General features: G+C 41.6%; 2 protein-coding genes across 6 annotated transcripts in view; one reads left to right on the top strand and one right to left on the bottom strand.

The window, feature by feature from the left end:
- Nucleotides 1-648: 648 nt before the first annotated feature.
- abitram (actin binding transcription modulator) lies at nt 649-2,841 on the top strand. 2 transcript variants are annotated; one of them, XM_046058173.1, is made up of 6 exons: nt 649-1,072; nt 1,264-1,315; nt 1,510-1,639; nt 1,728-1,804; nt 1,889-1,958; nt 2,310-2,841. In XM_046058173.1, the coding sequence occupies exons 2-6, from the start codon at nt 1,266-1,268 to the stop codon at nt 2,445-2,447; spliced, it is 465 nt and encodes a 154-aa protein (XP_045914129.1). In that variant the 5' UTR covers nt 649-1,072; nt 1,264-1,265; the 3' UTR covers nt 2,448-2,841. The 2 variants fall into 2 exon arrangements, with proteins under 2 accessions (XP_045914129.1, XP_045914128.1); XM_046058172.1 differs by having other exon boundaries at nt 659-1,083.
- Nucleotides 2,837-14,441, bottom strand: part of ctnnal1 (catenin (cadherin-associated protein), alpha-like 1) — a 57,005-nt gene continuing 45,400 nt past the window's right edge. For 2 of the 4 annotated variants that reach the window (XM_046058171.1, XM_046058168.1), the window contains exons 8-19: nt 12,582-12,668; nt 12,094-12,252; nt 11,267-11,359; nt 10,178-10,328; nt 9,059-9,096; nt 8,917-8,970; nt 8,414-8,568; nt 8,032-8,080; nt 7,395-7,451; nt 5,970-6,089; nt 5,171-5,254; nt 2,837-4,568 (exon numbers count right to left, since the gene is read on the bottom strand). In XM_046058171.1, the coding sequence (XP_045914127.1) occupies nt 4,398-4,568; nt 5,171-5,254; nt 5,970-6,089; nt 7,395-7,451; nt 8,032-8,080; nt 8,414-8,568; nt 8,917-8,970; nt 9,059-9,096; nt 10,178-10,328; nt 11,267-11,359; nt 12,094-12,252; nt 12,582-12,668 (1,218 nt within the window). In that variant the 3' untranslated portion in view covers nt 2,837-4,397. Of the gene's footprint in view, nt 4,569-5,170; nt 5,255-5,969; nt 6,090-6,304; nt 6,449-7,394; nt 7,452-8,031; nt 8,081-8,413; nt 8,569-8,916; nt 8,971-9,058; nt 9,097-10,177; nt 10,329-11,266; nt 11,360-12,093; nt 12,253-12,581; nt 12,669-14,441 lie in introns of those variants that run through there. The other 2 variants (XM_046058169.1, XR_006826288.1) reach the window with 2 other exon arrangements.

The raw sequence follows: 14,441 nt of genomic DNA, 5'->3' as shown, positions 1-14,441 counted from the left end.
ACAGAGCTCTGTGAACAGCCAGCCTCTTTAGCAATGACCTTTTGTGTCTTGCCCTCCTTGTGCAAGGAGTCAATGGTCGTCTTTTGGACAGCTGTCAAGTCAGCAGTCTTCCCCATGATTGTGTAGCCTACAGAACTAGACTGAGAGATCATTTAATGGCCTTTGCAGGTGTTTTGAGTTAATTAGCTGATTTGAGTGTGGCACCAGGTGTCCTCAATATTGAACCTTTTCACAATATTCTAATTTTCTGAGATACTGATTTGGGGGTTTTCATTAGTTGTCAGTTATAATCATCAAAATTAAAAGGAATGAACACCTGAAATATATCAGTCTGTGTGGAATGAATGTATACATTATACAAGTTTCACTTTTTGAATGGAATTACTGAAATAAATCAACTTTTTGATGATATTCTAATTATATGACCAGCACCTGTAAGGTCCCAGGGAACAACAACTCTACAGCCTCCAACAGCATGGGTATGACCACATGACCCTGCTACTGGACGAGAAAAATGCAACATGCAAACATTTTGCTTTGGGCCTATATTGACCCCTGTGGTTATTTGTTTGTTTAAGAATCTTGACATGGGGCCCCTTTACAAGACAGAGATGACACAAGTAGCGTTAATTATGCAAGAGCAGTCTTAAGGTCCCTTTTATTTGAGTTGATATTGCGTGTTACTGTTGATAAATTTGACAACAAATCAAGTGACACACAATAAATGGGGCTCGTGATTGTCTGGTGCAGCTGCCTACTTTGCCCGGGTATTCACGCAGCCTTAAGCGCTGTATTTCTAAAGTGTCAAATTCACCTCTTCAGTCCTCCAAAGAAGAGACAAAGAATTCCTGGAACCATTTCGCTCTTAAACGTTTCGGGTTTGTTCGAAGGACGGACCGCCCGGTGTCACGTCATTAGCTGTCCGTCTAGCATAGTAGTATAGTGAAGCAGCGTAGGCACTGTTAGTCGTTTTCTTACAAGCTGTGTTGTGAACACTTTTGATGGACTGCGTGGAGGAGAAAGACACAGAAGCAAAAGCGCCTTCAGTTGTCGACCGATATTACACGCGATGGTACAGAGCCGGTAAATAAAGTCTCACTGAAATGTATCTCATGTTAGCTGCCCGGTGGCTGAGTCAGCTAACGTTAGTTTAACTTGAGAGAAGAGGGAGGGAGAGCACTAAATATTTTGATACTTACCCAGCATAATGCATTTTATTTAAATGTCACAAATACGTTAAGTTATTGTCGTTGTTTTATTTAGATATGAAAGGGAATCCATGTGAGGACCACTGCATTCTGCAGCATTCAAACAGGTAACGTTAAGTCCCCATCAATTTGTGCATTTTTAATTTACTCCGACGTTTTGTGTCGCACTTGTTTCAACTTAATCCACACTGAATGTAAGTGTAACGTTACGTTAATATAAGTGGCTTTCAACCACTGATATTGTTAACTTTTGGTATTTATTTTTAGGGCACGCTTCTAAATTTGTGCTTGCTCTCTGCAGAATATGTGTTGTCACGTTAGCAGACACTCACCCGATCCTTCAGAACGGGCGGACAGTCAAAAGCATCAATTACCAGATCAGTAACGGCTGCAGTCGGCTGAACAATAAAGTGTCTGGGAAGTCCAAGCGGGTAAATTAATAATAATAATTTTTTTGGTATATATGCATACATTTGTACTTGTGTTCTCTTCACTTCTCACATTTTTTCCCCTTTGTAGGGGGGTCAGTTCCTTACTGATTTTGCACCTCTGTGTAGGATAACATGCACAGATGAAACTGAATACACAATCTACAGGTGAGACAGTGATTTGTTTTTCTAGGCATACATTCCACATGCTTGTATGTCATGATCAGTCACACAAGTCTATCATCTTTTTAGCTGTATCCGTGGACGTCTTCTTGAAGTCAATGAAAATATTTTAGAAACACCTTCTCTCTTGTTGGAAAAGGTAAATTACATTTTTACACTGTAATGTTATCATTACGATAGATAGATATATATGTGTGTGTGTGTGTGTATATGTCCATCCATGCTGTGAATGAGTCTTTTGAATTGCCAATAACACATTTTTGCATCTATTAATGTAAATAGTCAGCTTTGCACACTATTTTGGATGTCCTGCATTTGGCCATACAATAGTGTAAATTTAACACTTTCAATGTATTGTTTTGTCAATATCGTATAAGTCTGCATGACAGTTTCATCCACATGCTCAGTTTCTCTACTAGTTTCATCTAATCTCATCAATACAAATTTTTTACTTTGTTGTACTTGTACTTTGTTTGTCCAATCTGAACAGCCATCCACCGAAGGATACATTGCTGTCATCCTTCCAAAGTTTGAGGAGAGCAAGAGCATAACAGAGAATCTTCTGAGCAGAGAGGAGTTTGAGAGTGTTGTTTCCAAACGCACTGCTGCCCAGTCACAACCCACTTGACAGAGCTCCATGTTTTTGCCTTATTTCAGTCAAAAAGTATTCTAGGAGAGCTTCCCTCCTTTCCACTCCCACCAGTTTGGATGAAGACTGGGAACATTATACTGGAAAGTGACAGTTTATGTCTGGTCATATCAAAGGGACTGTTGCGTATAATGCAAGCACTGTACTGTGCCTCTCTAGACTATTACACATTGCATTTCATTGTGTTGGAAATTGAGGAGGGTGTCAGGAAGCATTCTTTATTTATTGTTTGGTTTTTCTCATTTAAAAAAAATGGGAAAATAGAGGAAAGCATGACAAATTACACAAAGTCTGTTTGTTAAATACCCTGAACACTGAATATTCAGTTTGAATTATTTTTATAGAATGTCAATAAAGACGAACAGTGATTTAAGAAAAATATTGTTTATTTCTTATGCATCACCTTTATTAACCTTTCAATTTTCAAAAGAATAGATGGTCCAAAACTAGATCTATGATTTCTTCACATCTGTAGCGCCACTACAATACCCAGCATCCTTAGCTGCTCTTACACTGTACAAAGCATCTCTAAAGCTTAATGTATGTTATTCATTTCAGTCACTATCACACCCTCACCTAGTACCGAAGTCATTATCTGAGGATACTTAAAGTGTGTGTGTGTGTGTGTATATATGTATGTGTATATATGTGTGTGTGTGTGTGTGTGTGTACGTATACACACATACGTACCATTTTTATACATACCATATACCATTTAATACATATTGGCCAACTAGGCAGCTTCACAATGATGTCTTCATAACAAGTACACTTCAAGGCTCCATTTGACACAGGTGCCAGTTCAGAAATATCTTTCATATCATATGTGAGGAAAAAATGTTTAACAGTATACATATAATATGATTTAATAATCACCAGGACAGTATAAAGTAAGGTCCTGACATCCCAAAAGCATCTTAGTGATACACTTTATGTTTATCTTCTGAGTTTTTGGAGAAACCAGGCCGGAATAAAAAATCTCCAGTGATGTACACAGGAGGACTAAGAGCTTTATATTTAATACAAGAAGCAAGCTGAAGATCAGAGCGTCTTCATGAGAACAATCATATTTGGCATTAAATTGTGATTTTTGCATTTTGTTACTAACATGGCACATGGGGATTATTCCATAGCAAACTGTATGGAAATTAGACATTAATCATATGGCATGGCTGACTTTTAAAATACTTATTTATCCCAGTGAGATGCTAACTGCAATGGCAGTGATCAAGGACAGAATGTACCACTATGGTTAACATTACAGAACAAGTGTTAACAAACCTATGACACATTGACCACAAACAAATACAAGGGTTTGGTGATGATGGCATCATGCATGGTGGGTTGTTAGCCATTTCACTGTGCCCTCCATTTGGCTAACATGTGCAACACGTTTACAGTACACCACAAAACAAATAGGCTTGTCACACAGAGGCACATACTGAAGAGAGATGTATGGCTGAGCATCAAGAGGGGTTCTTTCCTGATTTCTGATCAGTTTATCAACTCAATATCCAGAGAAGTGATACAACTGACTCCAAAAGCAGGTGTGTGTCAGGCCCCTCTTTAATTAAATAGGCTCACTTAAAATGGTAAAGTCATAGTGTTGGCTGATTGTCTCCATCTTGTGGACTGGGGTGGAACTGGTGCGGAAAAATGTGCAGCGCTACCCTGGGGGTAAAACTGCCCCTGGGCACTTAGAGCTTGGATCTGCTTCTATCTCTGTAAACCTTTCAATTCAGCATCCAGACAGCAAATACAAACTCTGACCGACCCAGGAAACTATCTTCACCCCACAGATCTGGTGGTGGGTGCATGAGAATGAGGGAATGAAGTATTTCCTGGATTACATATCTTCCAGAAAGGTGAGGTTGACCATGTGCTGTTCCAAGGGAGAATAATGGACAAAGGAGGCAACTATTTCTGGGATTATTTGCTCTCAAGGAGGTTGAGACCGGCCATGTGCTGCTCCAAGGACTTGACACCAAAGCCGTTGCTGTTCTTGCTGTTAAGAGCTCCTTCCTCTTTGACAGGTGTGGATCCATCTTGCCTCTCTCTCCAGTCCTGCGGGGAACCCAGGCTACTCCTCTCTGACTTGTACTGAAAGCGGACATAGCATGTATAGGTGATGAATGGAAGGAAACAAAATCTGAAAATCAAGGGCTCGCTATCTTTTGAAAAAATGACCTCGCCTCTGCCAGTTGTTTTATTTCTCTCTGTCAACTCTTTGTCTATCTGTTATTGTTTCTAAATGTAGCACTTCAAGCAGTTCAGCATATGTGATGAATTTGATGCTTTATTCTTGCAATTTTTGGGTTGTAGCCACATAGCTGAATGCACTTTTTGTAAGCTGCTTTGGATAAACGCATTAAATAAATAAATAAATAAAACTTCTGTTACCTGGTTTTATGCCGTTGCAAATAAAAAATTCTTCAACAAAATGGGAGAAAACAAATGTAACAACATACTTTTATCTATTTTCACTCAACTATGCAGTTCCCCTGAGCTTTATGTAGTGTTTTGGCATCTTTTAGCTCATTATTTTGGTTTTCTGGCCCACAATTTTACTGATCTGGTTCACTTTCCCTGCTCTCATCAGAATGGGTTTCAGCTGCAACAGGCTGCTGTGTATCCCCCCCCCCCCCAAGCTAACACTAGTGCCGGTCATTCATTCAGCCATGAGTCCTGTTCAGTGGCTTCACCTTTCTGTTGAGCTTGTTACAGAATGGGAGGAGAGAGACGACCACAGTCAAGATGTTTCTGGTTGTCTGAATGGATGAGTCCACCTAGAGACAAAGATAAAATAAAATGTTTAAGAGGGGCAGCATGGAAACACATTAGATACAAATGCAGAAGAACATAAAAACACATCCACCGCGAAGACTACTAACCATGCGCACACATCACCATCTAAACTGCGATTAGCATTTCGCTTAACATTTTCTGATCAGTGCTCTACTGTGCCACCCCCCGACAGACACATACTATCCCATTAGTGATGAAAGATAAAGTGAACATCAGGACGGAGAGACAGAGATGGGAGGCAATACATATCAAAGAGATGCTCATTAATCAGCAGAGGACATGCTATTCTTCATCCTGTCCTTTTGATTCTAACCTTCCCCTTTATTACAAGGTGACCTAAGCCAGCTCATCCCTGCCCAAGATGCTCATTAATTCCTCGTAGACATTCATTAATCTGGCGCCCTGTGTTCAATAATGGTGTTACTCAGATCACTCAAAGACTACGCCGTGGCCAGTAATGAAGTAAGTTAGTCATGCTCTATTGGTTAGTCATGTGTGCTCAGTGCTTCACTGATGCCTGTCTGTTGTTGGATATGTTTTGATGCTGTGAAAGCTAAATATCGCTTTAAGAAAAAAATACTAAAGAAAGTCTGTTCTGTGTGATGTTACTCATTTAATGGCCCCCAAACAACAAAAAATAAGTCATTAATTTTTTTACAAACAAAAAAAATAAAAAATTTAGACACACATGGGTACCTTCTGGAAGGTGGCAGTCTTGCCCTGTACAGGAGTCTTGGACCCCATCTGCAGCTGTTGGCATAATGCCACCAGTTTCTCCATGTCTGTCATCACCACAGACTTTTCCTCATCAACCAGCTGGAACAAGGGGGGGGGGGGGGGGGGGGGGAGAGAGAGAGAGAGAGAGAGAGAGAGAGAGAGAGAGAGAGAGAGAGAGATGTCTTTCAGGACAGCAGGGATGGTTTATGGCGGCATTATCCAGGGAGACTGGGTTAATATGTACAGACATTGATAGATTTACTTGGTGAAACACAAATCAAGCATCACAAAAAGGAAAAAGGAGGATGAAATACATTCAAATTTAGTGCTGCTTGATGTAATCCCTCCGCAACAGCCAGGTCATGATCTACTGCTTAAATCTGTTATCCAGCTGAGTTAATCCCTAGGTCTCAGTCACGGGGGCCATCAATCTACTCCAGTTGCATGCCAACAATGACCTAAAAAAACACAAGCTCTTTTATTCAGGCTAGCGCTACTCATGACTGACAAAAGTACATAAAAACAATTAAAAAATGCTCAAGCTAATTTGCATAAATAGCCTCATAATTTCAATGAGGGCAACACAGGTGTGTTACAATTGTGTTTGACGCCAAAGAACTATGGGAGTGGAGGGTGAGACAGAGGGACTCCATTAGCACCAGTTTGTTTGATGTAATTAATCAGAAAGCGTGAGACAAGTTGAAGAGCTGGGCCTCCTGATTATGAATTAGTCCCGGGCGGTCGTAGTCAACTCCCACGCTCTCATCCCCTCCACACACGCACATGTGCGCAAACATACGCAGCGGTGACAAATGGCAGCCGTTAATGGCTGTCAAAAAGAGCCGTTTAATTAAACTTGGGAGGACCTGGGGAAGAAGATGGTAGAGGGCAAGTGGAACGAAGGCACAGAGGCTACGTTTGTTTGTTGGATCTCGACTCGGAGAGGAAAAAGAGGATGGTGAAAGTGTGTGACAGCCTTAATTTCCTGCTCTTGCTGTGTGATTTATAAGGCGGACCTGGGACCGTGGCATGCCAGAAAGGGTGATATGGGTGTGTATGTGCGTGAGAGGTGTAACATGGGTGGGGGCACAGGTGCCAGTGTGTGTCTGCATACAGATGGGTTTACTGTACATACTGGGTAAAAGAAAATAAGCAGTTTTCTTTTCTCATTTGGTTTATTTCTTTCTGTTTCTTACTCCTATACTGATTTCACCAGAGAATCAAGAACATAGTGCGTACAAAAGAAAATTCTTAATTTAATTGCTTCTTTCTTCTTTTTCTAGAGTGCATAATGAGCAAACATATTTGTAAATGGTATCATGTGAGCACATCGTGATTTGGAATTCAGCCTTAAACTGTTGGTGTATGTTCAAGAGAGTAAGAGACTTATTTAATAGTATATACCTGGGTGCAAAAAGTGCGGAGAGATGAGCACAGCTGGAGGCACTCTTCAGAGAAAACCTTAAGAATGAGTCAGGAAAAAAGAGACAAAAATCAAAAAACTCACATAAATACAAGCAAAACTATAATTCTTTTAAGTTCCAACAAGATGCCGTTTGAATGCCAGAAAAAGCACAGTATTATAAGAATGAACTTTTTCTTGGCTCTTCTTATCAGTACGCCTTCCCTTCTCTTTCCCCTATCGTTCTTCCTCTCTTATCTCCCTCGCTCACTCCAAATGGAACAAATCTTGCCTGGCATTTTGGGCCCCGATTCTACATATTACTGCACATTATTGGCACTGATCGCAATTCAAGAGGATACAAACCTTGTTTGTTATCAACTTATGTGTCTGATGATGGCCAGGAACATAGAGCACTCCACATCGCAATCATAAGTCCTAGTCATGCCCTATCAGATTTGCGAGAGGGAAGTGAATGAGGGGATGCTGGCATTTACGAACCTATTGATCTGCCAGACCCAGTGTGTCTTTGGTTTAATGAAACAACAGATGCATTCATTTGCAACGTCGATAAAACGGGGAGGAAAATAGTATAGAAGGTGGATAGGAAGAAAGATTAGTGGATATGGACACACATACCTCAGCTTGATGAAAAAGATCTAGTGTTGTTTTCAGCAGCCCCTCCCCTCTGGGTAATCAATATAGGAAACACAGAAAATGAGGAAAGGAAACATGGATGAGAAAGCTGGATAAGGACAAATAGATCCACAGCAATCAAAAACTTAGATGAATCGCAACCATCTTATTGTCAGAATGAGTTATAGTCATGTCAACTTTGTCAGAGCCTATCGATAGCTGGAGGGGGGATTCTCATTAACACTAAGCTTCTAAAGAGATTCATGTGGATGGTTAAGAGGCTTTACAGTGTTGAGCTCTGAAATGAATGCAACAGTTCAGCAGGCTGCAGATATACAATCAAGGCATGTGCGCGTCTGTGTAGCGTGTGGTACTGTTCGGGGACCTGGTGAACAGGTGCATGTTGTAGGCCATGCTGGCTAGGCTCTGGCTCTGCCGGACAATGTCGTTCTCTTGTTCCTCCCATTTCTCCACCTCTGTGTCCACATCTGACGAGAGCAGGCGAAGCTCCAGACCCAGCTTGGCCATGCTTGTCTGCTCCTGCACACACACACACAAAGAAAGACACACACATATAAATAAAATCTATATGGGAAAGATTGAAATATAATGTGTGACATTTTAAAAATGTACATTAGCAAACAGTGTTCTTTTAATTTGTTTACACACTGAGAAGAACTATATCATATTATCCTGCTTCCTGTGGTGGTACAATGTGAAAAACTGCCGGCCGACAAAATTGCAGCCTATTACTATGCGAACACTATCAATTCTTCAAGCAAGTGACACATAGTTTCCTGGAGATGAATATACCGCTGTCAGAACAGCGTACAAGAAGTGATGTGATGTATTGTGCTGAAAGCCAGAGGAGTTTATGGCGTATGCTACCTCTGCATCCAACTTGACAGCCTTGGCAGTCTTCAAGTTAGTGAGTGAGTGTTTCTGTGGAAAAAGAGAGCGACATTAATCAGAGGATTACAAACCATTGGATCACTGGAACATTCATGAGGATAGATGGAGTGATACTCACCCCAGGTCTAGGAAGTGACAAATAAGGTCTTTTGTCTCCTAGGAGTAGAGAGTTATTTGTGATTATCTGAACACAAGGTCACAAGCAAAACAACCAAAACATAATCATGTGTTATTTGTCTTTGAATGACTGTGTGTAGATTTCCACACTTTTTCAGACATTTAGGGTGGCAATTATGGTTATTCAGTAATTATGGTAATGACAGAGTTGCTTTTATCGCTGTCCACCCTTGACACATTTTTATCTTTCATCACAAACAGCATGGTTCCTTTCAATCAACTACATGGGCGATAAACTTGTTGTCATGTACCAAATGTTCACCTAGGAAGATTAGGAGAAAATAATGAAAGTAAATCTCTCCACGGTGTCCATATTTTTTACATTTTAACACGGTACTTTGGCTCCACGGAAATACAAATGTGTGATGGATGTGATCCTTTCACCCGCTGAGGTGCACTTCAAAATATTTACTGCTTTTTAAGTGAAGGTCACATTCTTGAGGGCAACCGCATCTTGGAAATATGCCAAAACATCTTTCCCCTGTCTTTGAGATTATTTACAGAATGTGAAAGCGCGCGTTTTGTGACACTTATATCCAACACTCCCCGATGCAAACATACTGTGTAAATCTGTGTACACGGACAAATGTACAGTACATGCAAATATACACAGTCACACATGCCTGAGTATCTATGTGTACTTTCTGTCTCACTCTTTGTTAGTGAGGATAAAAGCAGCTGATTTGCAAGAGAGGGAGTACAGAGGAGGAATGAATGCACAGGTGTTTAATGGCATTGACATTTTTCCTTTTAGAAAATACTTCCCACAATCCATGATGAATTTTTTGTTAAAGATATGCTCATGCTGCTTGCTTTGCCTACTTTAACTTTCATTGAGGCTATTGAAGTGTTCACGGTCAAAATGATTCACCAAGGTTTTATCAGCAGATTTGATTCTCTCAGGCTAAAATGCCGCTGACAGCACATTTTGCCTGTGTTCGCTTCTGCTTCTCACTCTGAAAGGCTTTCTGTTCCTCATGTATGTGCTGACTGTCCTGCCCACCGCAACCCACACGAATCCAAATCCACGCGAGTATCCATTTACTAAACTAAAACACACCTCGCCTGCCTTCAAAGAAGTCATTGATCTCTCTCAGCAGTAGGGCCATGTCACAGAGCTGTGACTCCCAGGCCTCGCAGAACACCTCCAGGTTCTCCTTAGCGATCTTACTGGATGGGTGGAGGGCCAGCGTCTGGGCTGCCGAGATGATCTGAGCAGCAGAGTGAAGAATGAGAAAAGTTGTATTTAAACAAAGTTTTCAAGTGCAGTAAAAGACAGAGGAAAAAAATGTGGTGCAAAATAAAGAGATTAAGGTTGATAAGTCCATTTTAGCACATCTCACCACACACGTAACCGAGCTCAGGCTTGCAATGTTTGAAACACATGTAACAATTAGTAATATCTGCAATCTAGTCTGGTTTCTAGACTCAATGGAAATAAGATTTCAGACAACTACACAGACCAATCTAACTTAAACAAATACACACACACCCAAGCACACACACGCCCCACGCCCCTCCTCCACAGTGTAGTATTTAATAGCCAATTACCCTCTGGGCCACCCCTCTATTACTTTGGGCACACACAGAGAGACATATCACCAGCGCCACCCCATACTGCAATGTTATTGATTGGCTGACCTTTGAACTTAGGAGCGGAGTCATTACTGCGGAGTCATGCGGGGCCTGACATTAGCACCGCAGGAATGGGAACATTCTACATTGCTGGATAATTACTGGCATGGACGTTTTTCCAAGAGCAAACATAATTAGATGTGGGATAGGGGGACTTGGTGGACGGCATGTTCTCAGCCATCTTGAATAGCTGGCAGGTGTAGGAGGCAGACAGAGGAGACGTGAGGGAATATGTCTATTTTCCCTCCCCACTGCATCTAAGTAGAATATTACTCAGGTTTGATTTCACTCCCAGACCACTGTGAGACCAGTTTGACTTTACTGACATACAATAAAAGTGTTGAATGGAATGAAACGGGGCTCAGTTTTAATCAAAGATAACCTGTATGTCTTTCCAGAGACTGATCCTGTCTCCCCTGTTTGCTGCCATTTACACATCAAGTCAATGGGGTATAGCATCAAACCGACCAAAAACCAAAATCCATACAGGAAATGTTTGGAGGGTTAATGTTACCTGTGGACCAATGACATGGAAGGTCTCCTCAGCATGTACACAGGTAATCTCCAGAGGCTCTGTGCCTGACACGTGGCCCAGCAGTCGGCACGTCTGAGGTCACAGAAGGAAGAAAATGATTGACTGGAGGTGCTTCTGAGGATTGAAAGGTATACTGCAGGATGAATGTTAAAAGTTACTGTATATATAGTACCTGCCTACCAATTCAGCTCTAACTGGCAAAAACACAACCATAGGTGGTCATACGACCTTACTTACAGTGGTAGAACTTATATATATATTTTAGAGGTTTACACGATAACCTTATGCACTCATGTGGGTCCAGCAGGAAGATAAAAATAACTTTAAAGGTGTTTAAGCTTTATTTTTAGTGTGGGTGGATTCTGAGTGAATTCCTGCATCTTTAAGAAAACGTTTCGCCCCAGTTTTTACTCTTATCACTACACAATGTCTCTTTTCAAATTATACTACAGGTTTTGTTTTTTATGCCACTAGCAAAGATATGACAAAGCCTGCATGGTAGTTTTCTGCTCAGTGTTTGCATAACAGAACCACATGTTTACTTTAATTTGGTTGCGGATTAGAAGTGTAGTCTACATTTCCATTCATCTCAAGCTGTATGTGTTTCCTAGCATAAACAAGTGCTTGTGGCATGTCAGCTGTTTTGCCTAAAAAGGTAGATTGATGAGTACGGACAAATATATGGAAAAATCTAAACTTCACTACACTACTGGTGTATTATTTACCAGATGAACACCTCTACTAGGTGGCACTACCACCAAACCTCTCCCAGCCTCCCTACTTCCTTTGCGCCTGCCTCAACCTACCTCCACCAGCTGCTCCTTCTGCTCGGTGAGCTTGCGTGAATACTCCGCAACTGCCTCCAGGTTTCCCTCAGCGCCTGCGGCTTTAAGAGCCCGTAGAGGCAGCTGCTCCCCGTGAACTTTGAGCAAGTCTGAGGCACGGCCGACTGCCACCTTATGGAGCTGGAGGAGGAATCAAAGAATAAATTGCAGAATAAGACGACAAGCGAGTAATGGAGGCTGGAGAAAACACAAGAGAATGAGAGATGAGTGAGAGGCAGAGTGGATTTTGAAGAGGCAGAGAAAAAAGAAGAGCAGAGGTGACATAATGGCATAGTTGAGTTGACAGGTAAGCTGAAGAGTGATGGGGGAAAAGAAACGGGGGAAACCAGCTACAGAGGCAGAACACCCAGTGAGAGACATCTCAGTCATGTCTGTGTCACTCTGTAGCTGAGTACATCTATTCAGACTCAGAGGGCTGACGAGAAGAGCAGAGAAAGACTGCCGCTCACCTCACGTCTGAGGTCATTGACGCTCTGGCATGTCTTCAGGATGGCCACCTCCATGTCCTCTGTGGCCTCTTTGGCATGGGCAGACTGCTGCGGTGAGAGAGGGAGAGGAGAATAAAATATGAGCCCCAACTTGGCTTTACAGGCCAACACACAAACCCACATTGTTATCTGGAAGAGTATGACAATGACAATTACCTCGGGGTCTTAATAGGTCAGTTTTTGACTTTCCAATTACACTTGTGAACTATTATGTTCTGAATATGCAATAAGAAAGTCGAGCATTTCAACATGGAATTGTGTTAAATCAAACGCAAATGGCTTAAACAAATTATCCCATTTAAATATTGCACCACAATTTTTGAAATTTCATTCTGTCTGACTCCACAAATCCAGTTGGAAACAAATATATATGCTCCTAAACCTGCCACAACAAGAAACCAAGACCAAAATTGAACTGGGCAGGACACCCAAGATTTCAAAACAATGCAGTGTTTGTTGAGTTCTCCAGATGACCTTCAATTGCAAAGGCTAGATGAGGCGCTACTGTACGGATATGTGGCAGCCGTCTCTCTGTGTAATCTTGAACGTTTACAATAAGAAACTGTAACATAATGACTTGTTTCATAAGCCCAATCAATTTCGAGGCCAAGGAGACTCTGCTGAATGGCAGCCAAATGCGGAACACTACGTGATGTTTCTCTCTAAGCCTCGGTAAATACTATTTTTCGGATGGGTTATTATGCTCCGTTGTTCCAGGAGGGCCGTGTGAAAAGAAAGTGAGTAGGGGAAATGACTGTGTGAGCCATTCCTTACATTGACAATAGTAACCCAACCCAGATCTCTTCCTCTTTGCTTGGGTAACTCTGTTTTGCATCTTATTATCTTACTTACAGTATCTCACAAAAGTGAGTACACAACCCTCACATTATTTGTAAATATTTAATTATATCTTTTCATGTGACAACACCGAAGAAATGACACTTTACTACAATATAAAGTAGTGAGTGTACAGCTTGTATAACAGTGTAAATTTGCTGTCCCCTCAAAATAACACATCACAGAGCCATTAATGTCTAAACCGCTGGCAACAAAAGTGAGTACACCCCCTAAGTGAAAATGTCCAAATTGGGCCCAAAGTGTCAATATTTTCTGCGGCCACCATTATTTTCCAGCACTTCCTTAACCCTCTTGGGCATGGAGTTCACCAGAGCTTCACAGGTTGCCACTGGAGTCCTCTTCCACTCCTTCATGAGGACATCACGGAGCTGGTGGATGGTAGAGACCTTGCACTCCTCCACCTTCGGTTTAAGGTTGCCACACAGATGTTCAATAGGGTGGAGACATGCTTGGCCAGTCCATCACCTTTACCTTCAGCTTCTTTAGCAAGGCAATGGTCGTCTTAGAGGTGTGTTTGGGGTCGTTATCATGTTGGACTGCAGCGCTGAGCAGCAAATATTCGCTCTGCACCTCCTCTCACTCGGTTGCTCCCTTCCCCTCCACTGTCAAGTCAGACACAATCTACATCCCCTAGACGGCGTAAGCTCATGAGCTTACAACAATGATCAGGCAAAAAGGTGGTTCCAACTTTGTGCATCCACAGACAAGCAACTGCGGGCACCGCACTCTGTGACATTTTTCAGGGCTGGCAAAAGAGTGTCATTTCTTCAGTGTTGTCACATGAAAAGATATGATCAAATATTTACTAAAATGTGATAGGTGTACTCCCTTTTATAAGATACTGAACTTACTTTTCTTACAGATGAGGTACTTCTCTACTGAGCTACTACTGGATTCTTAATATGGTATGACACGTTTTTATGAATATTCCTGTAGATGTATGTGCATCTGTGCAAGCGAGCC

This window comes from Micropterus dolomieu, linkage group LG09 (genome assembly GCF_021292245.1).
Source record: "Micropterus dolomieu isolate WLL.071019.BEF.003 ecotype Adirondacks linkage group LG09, ASM2129224v1, whole genome shotgun sequence".
NCBI classification, from domain to species: Eukaryota; Metazoa; Chordata; class Actinopteri; order Centrarchiformes; family Centrarchidae; genus Micropterus; species Micropterus dolomieu.
Note: the sequence above shows the minus strand (reverse complement) of the source record. Positions and strands in the feature narration are given on the sequence as shown.

Coding starts and splice junctions, on each gene's coding strand:
- abitram (XM_046058172.1), top strand. CDS start 1,002: ATGGACTGCGTGGAGGAGAAAGACACAGAAGCAAAAGCGCCTTCAGTT. Junction 1,640..1,727: donor TGTCTGGGAAGTCCAAGCGG/GTAAATTAATAA, acceptor TCCCCTTTGTAG/GGGGGTCAGTTCCTTACTGA. Junction 1,959..2,309: donor CTTCTCTCTTGTTGGAAAAG/GTAAATTACATT, acceptor CAATCTGAACAG/CCATCCACCGAAGGATACAT.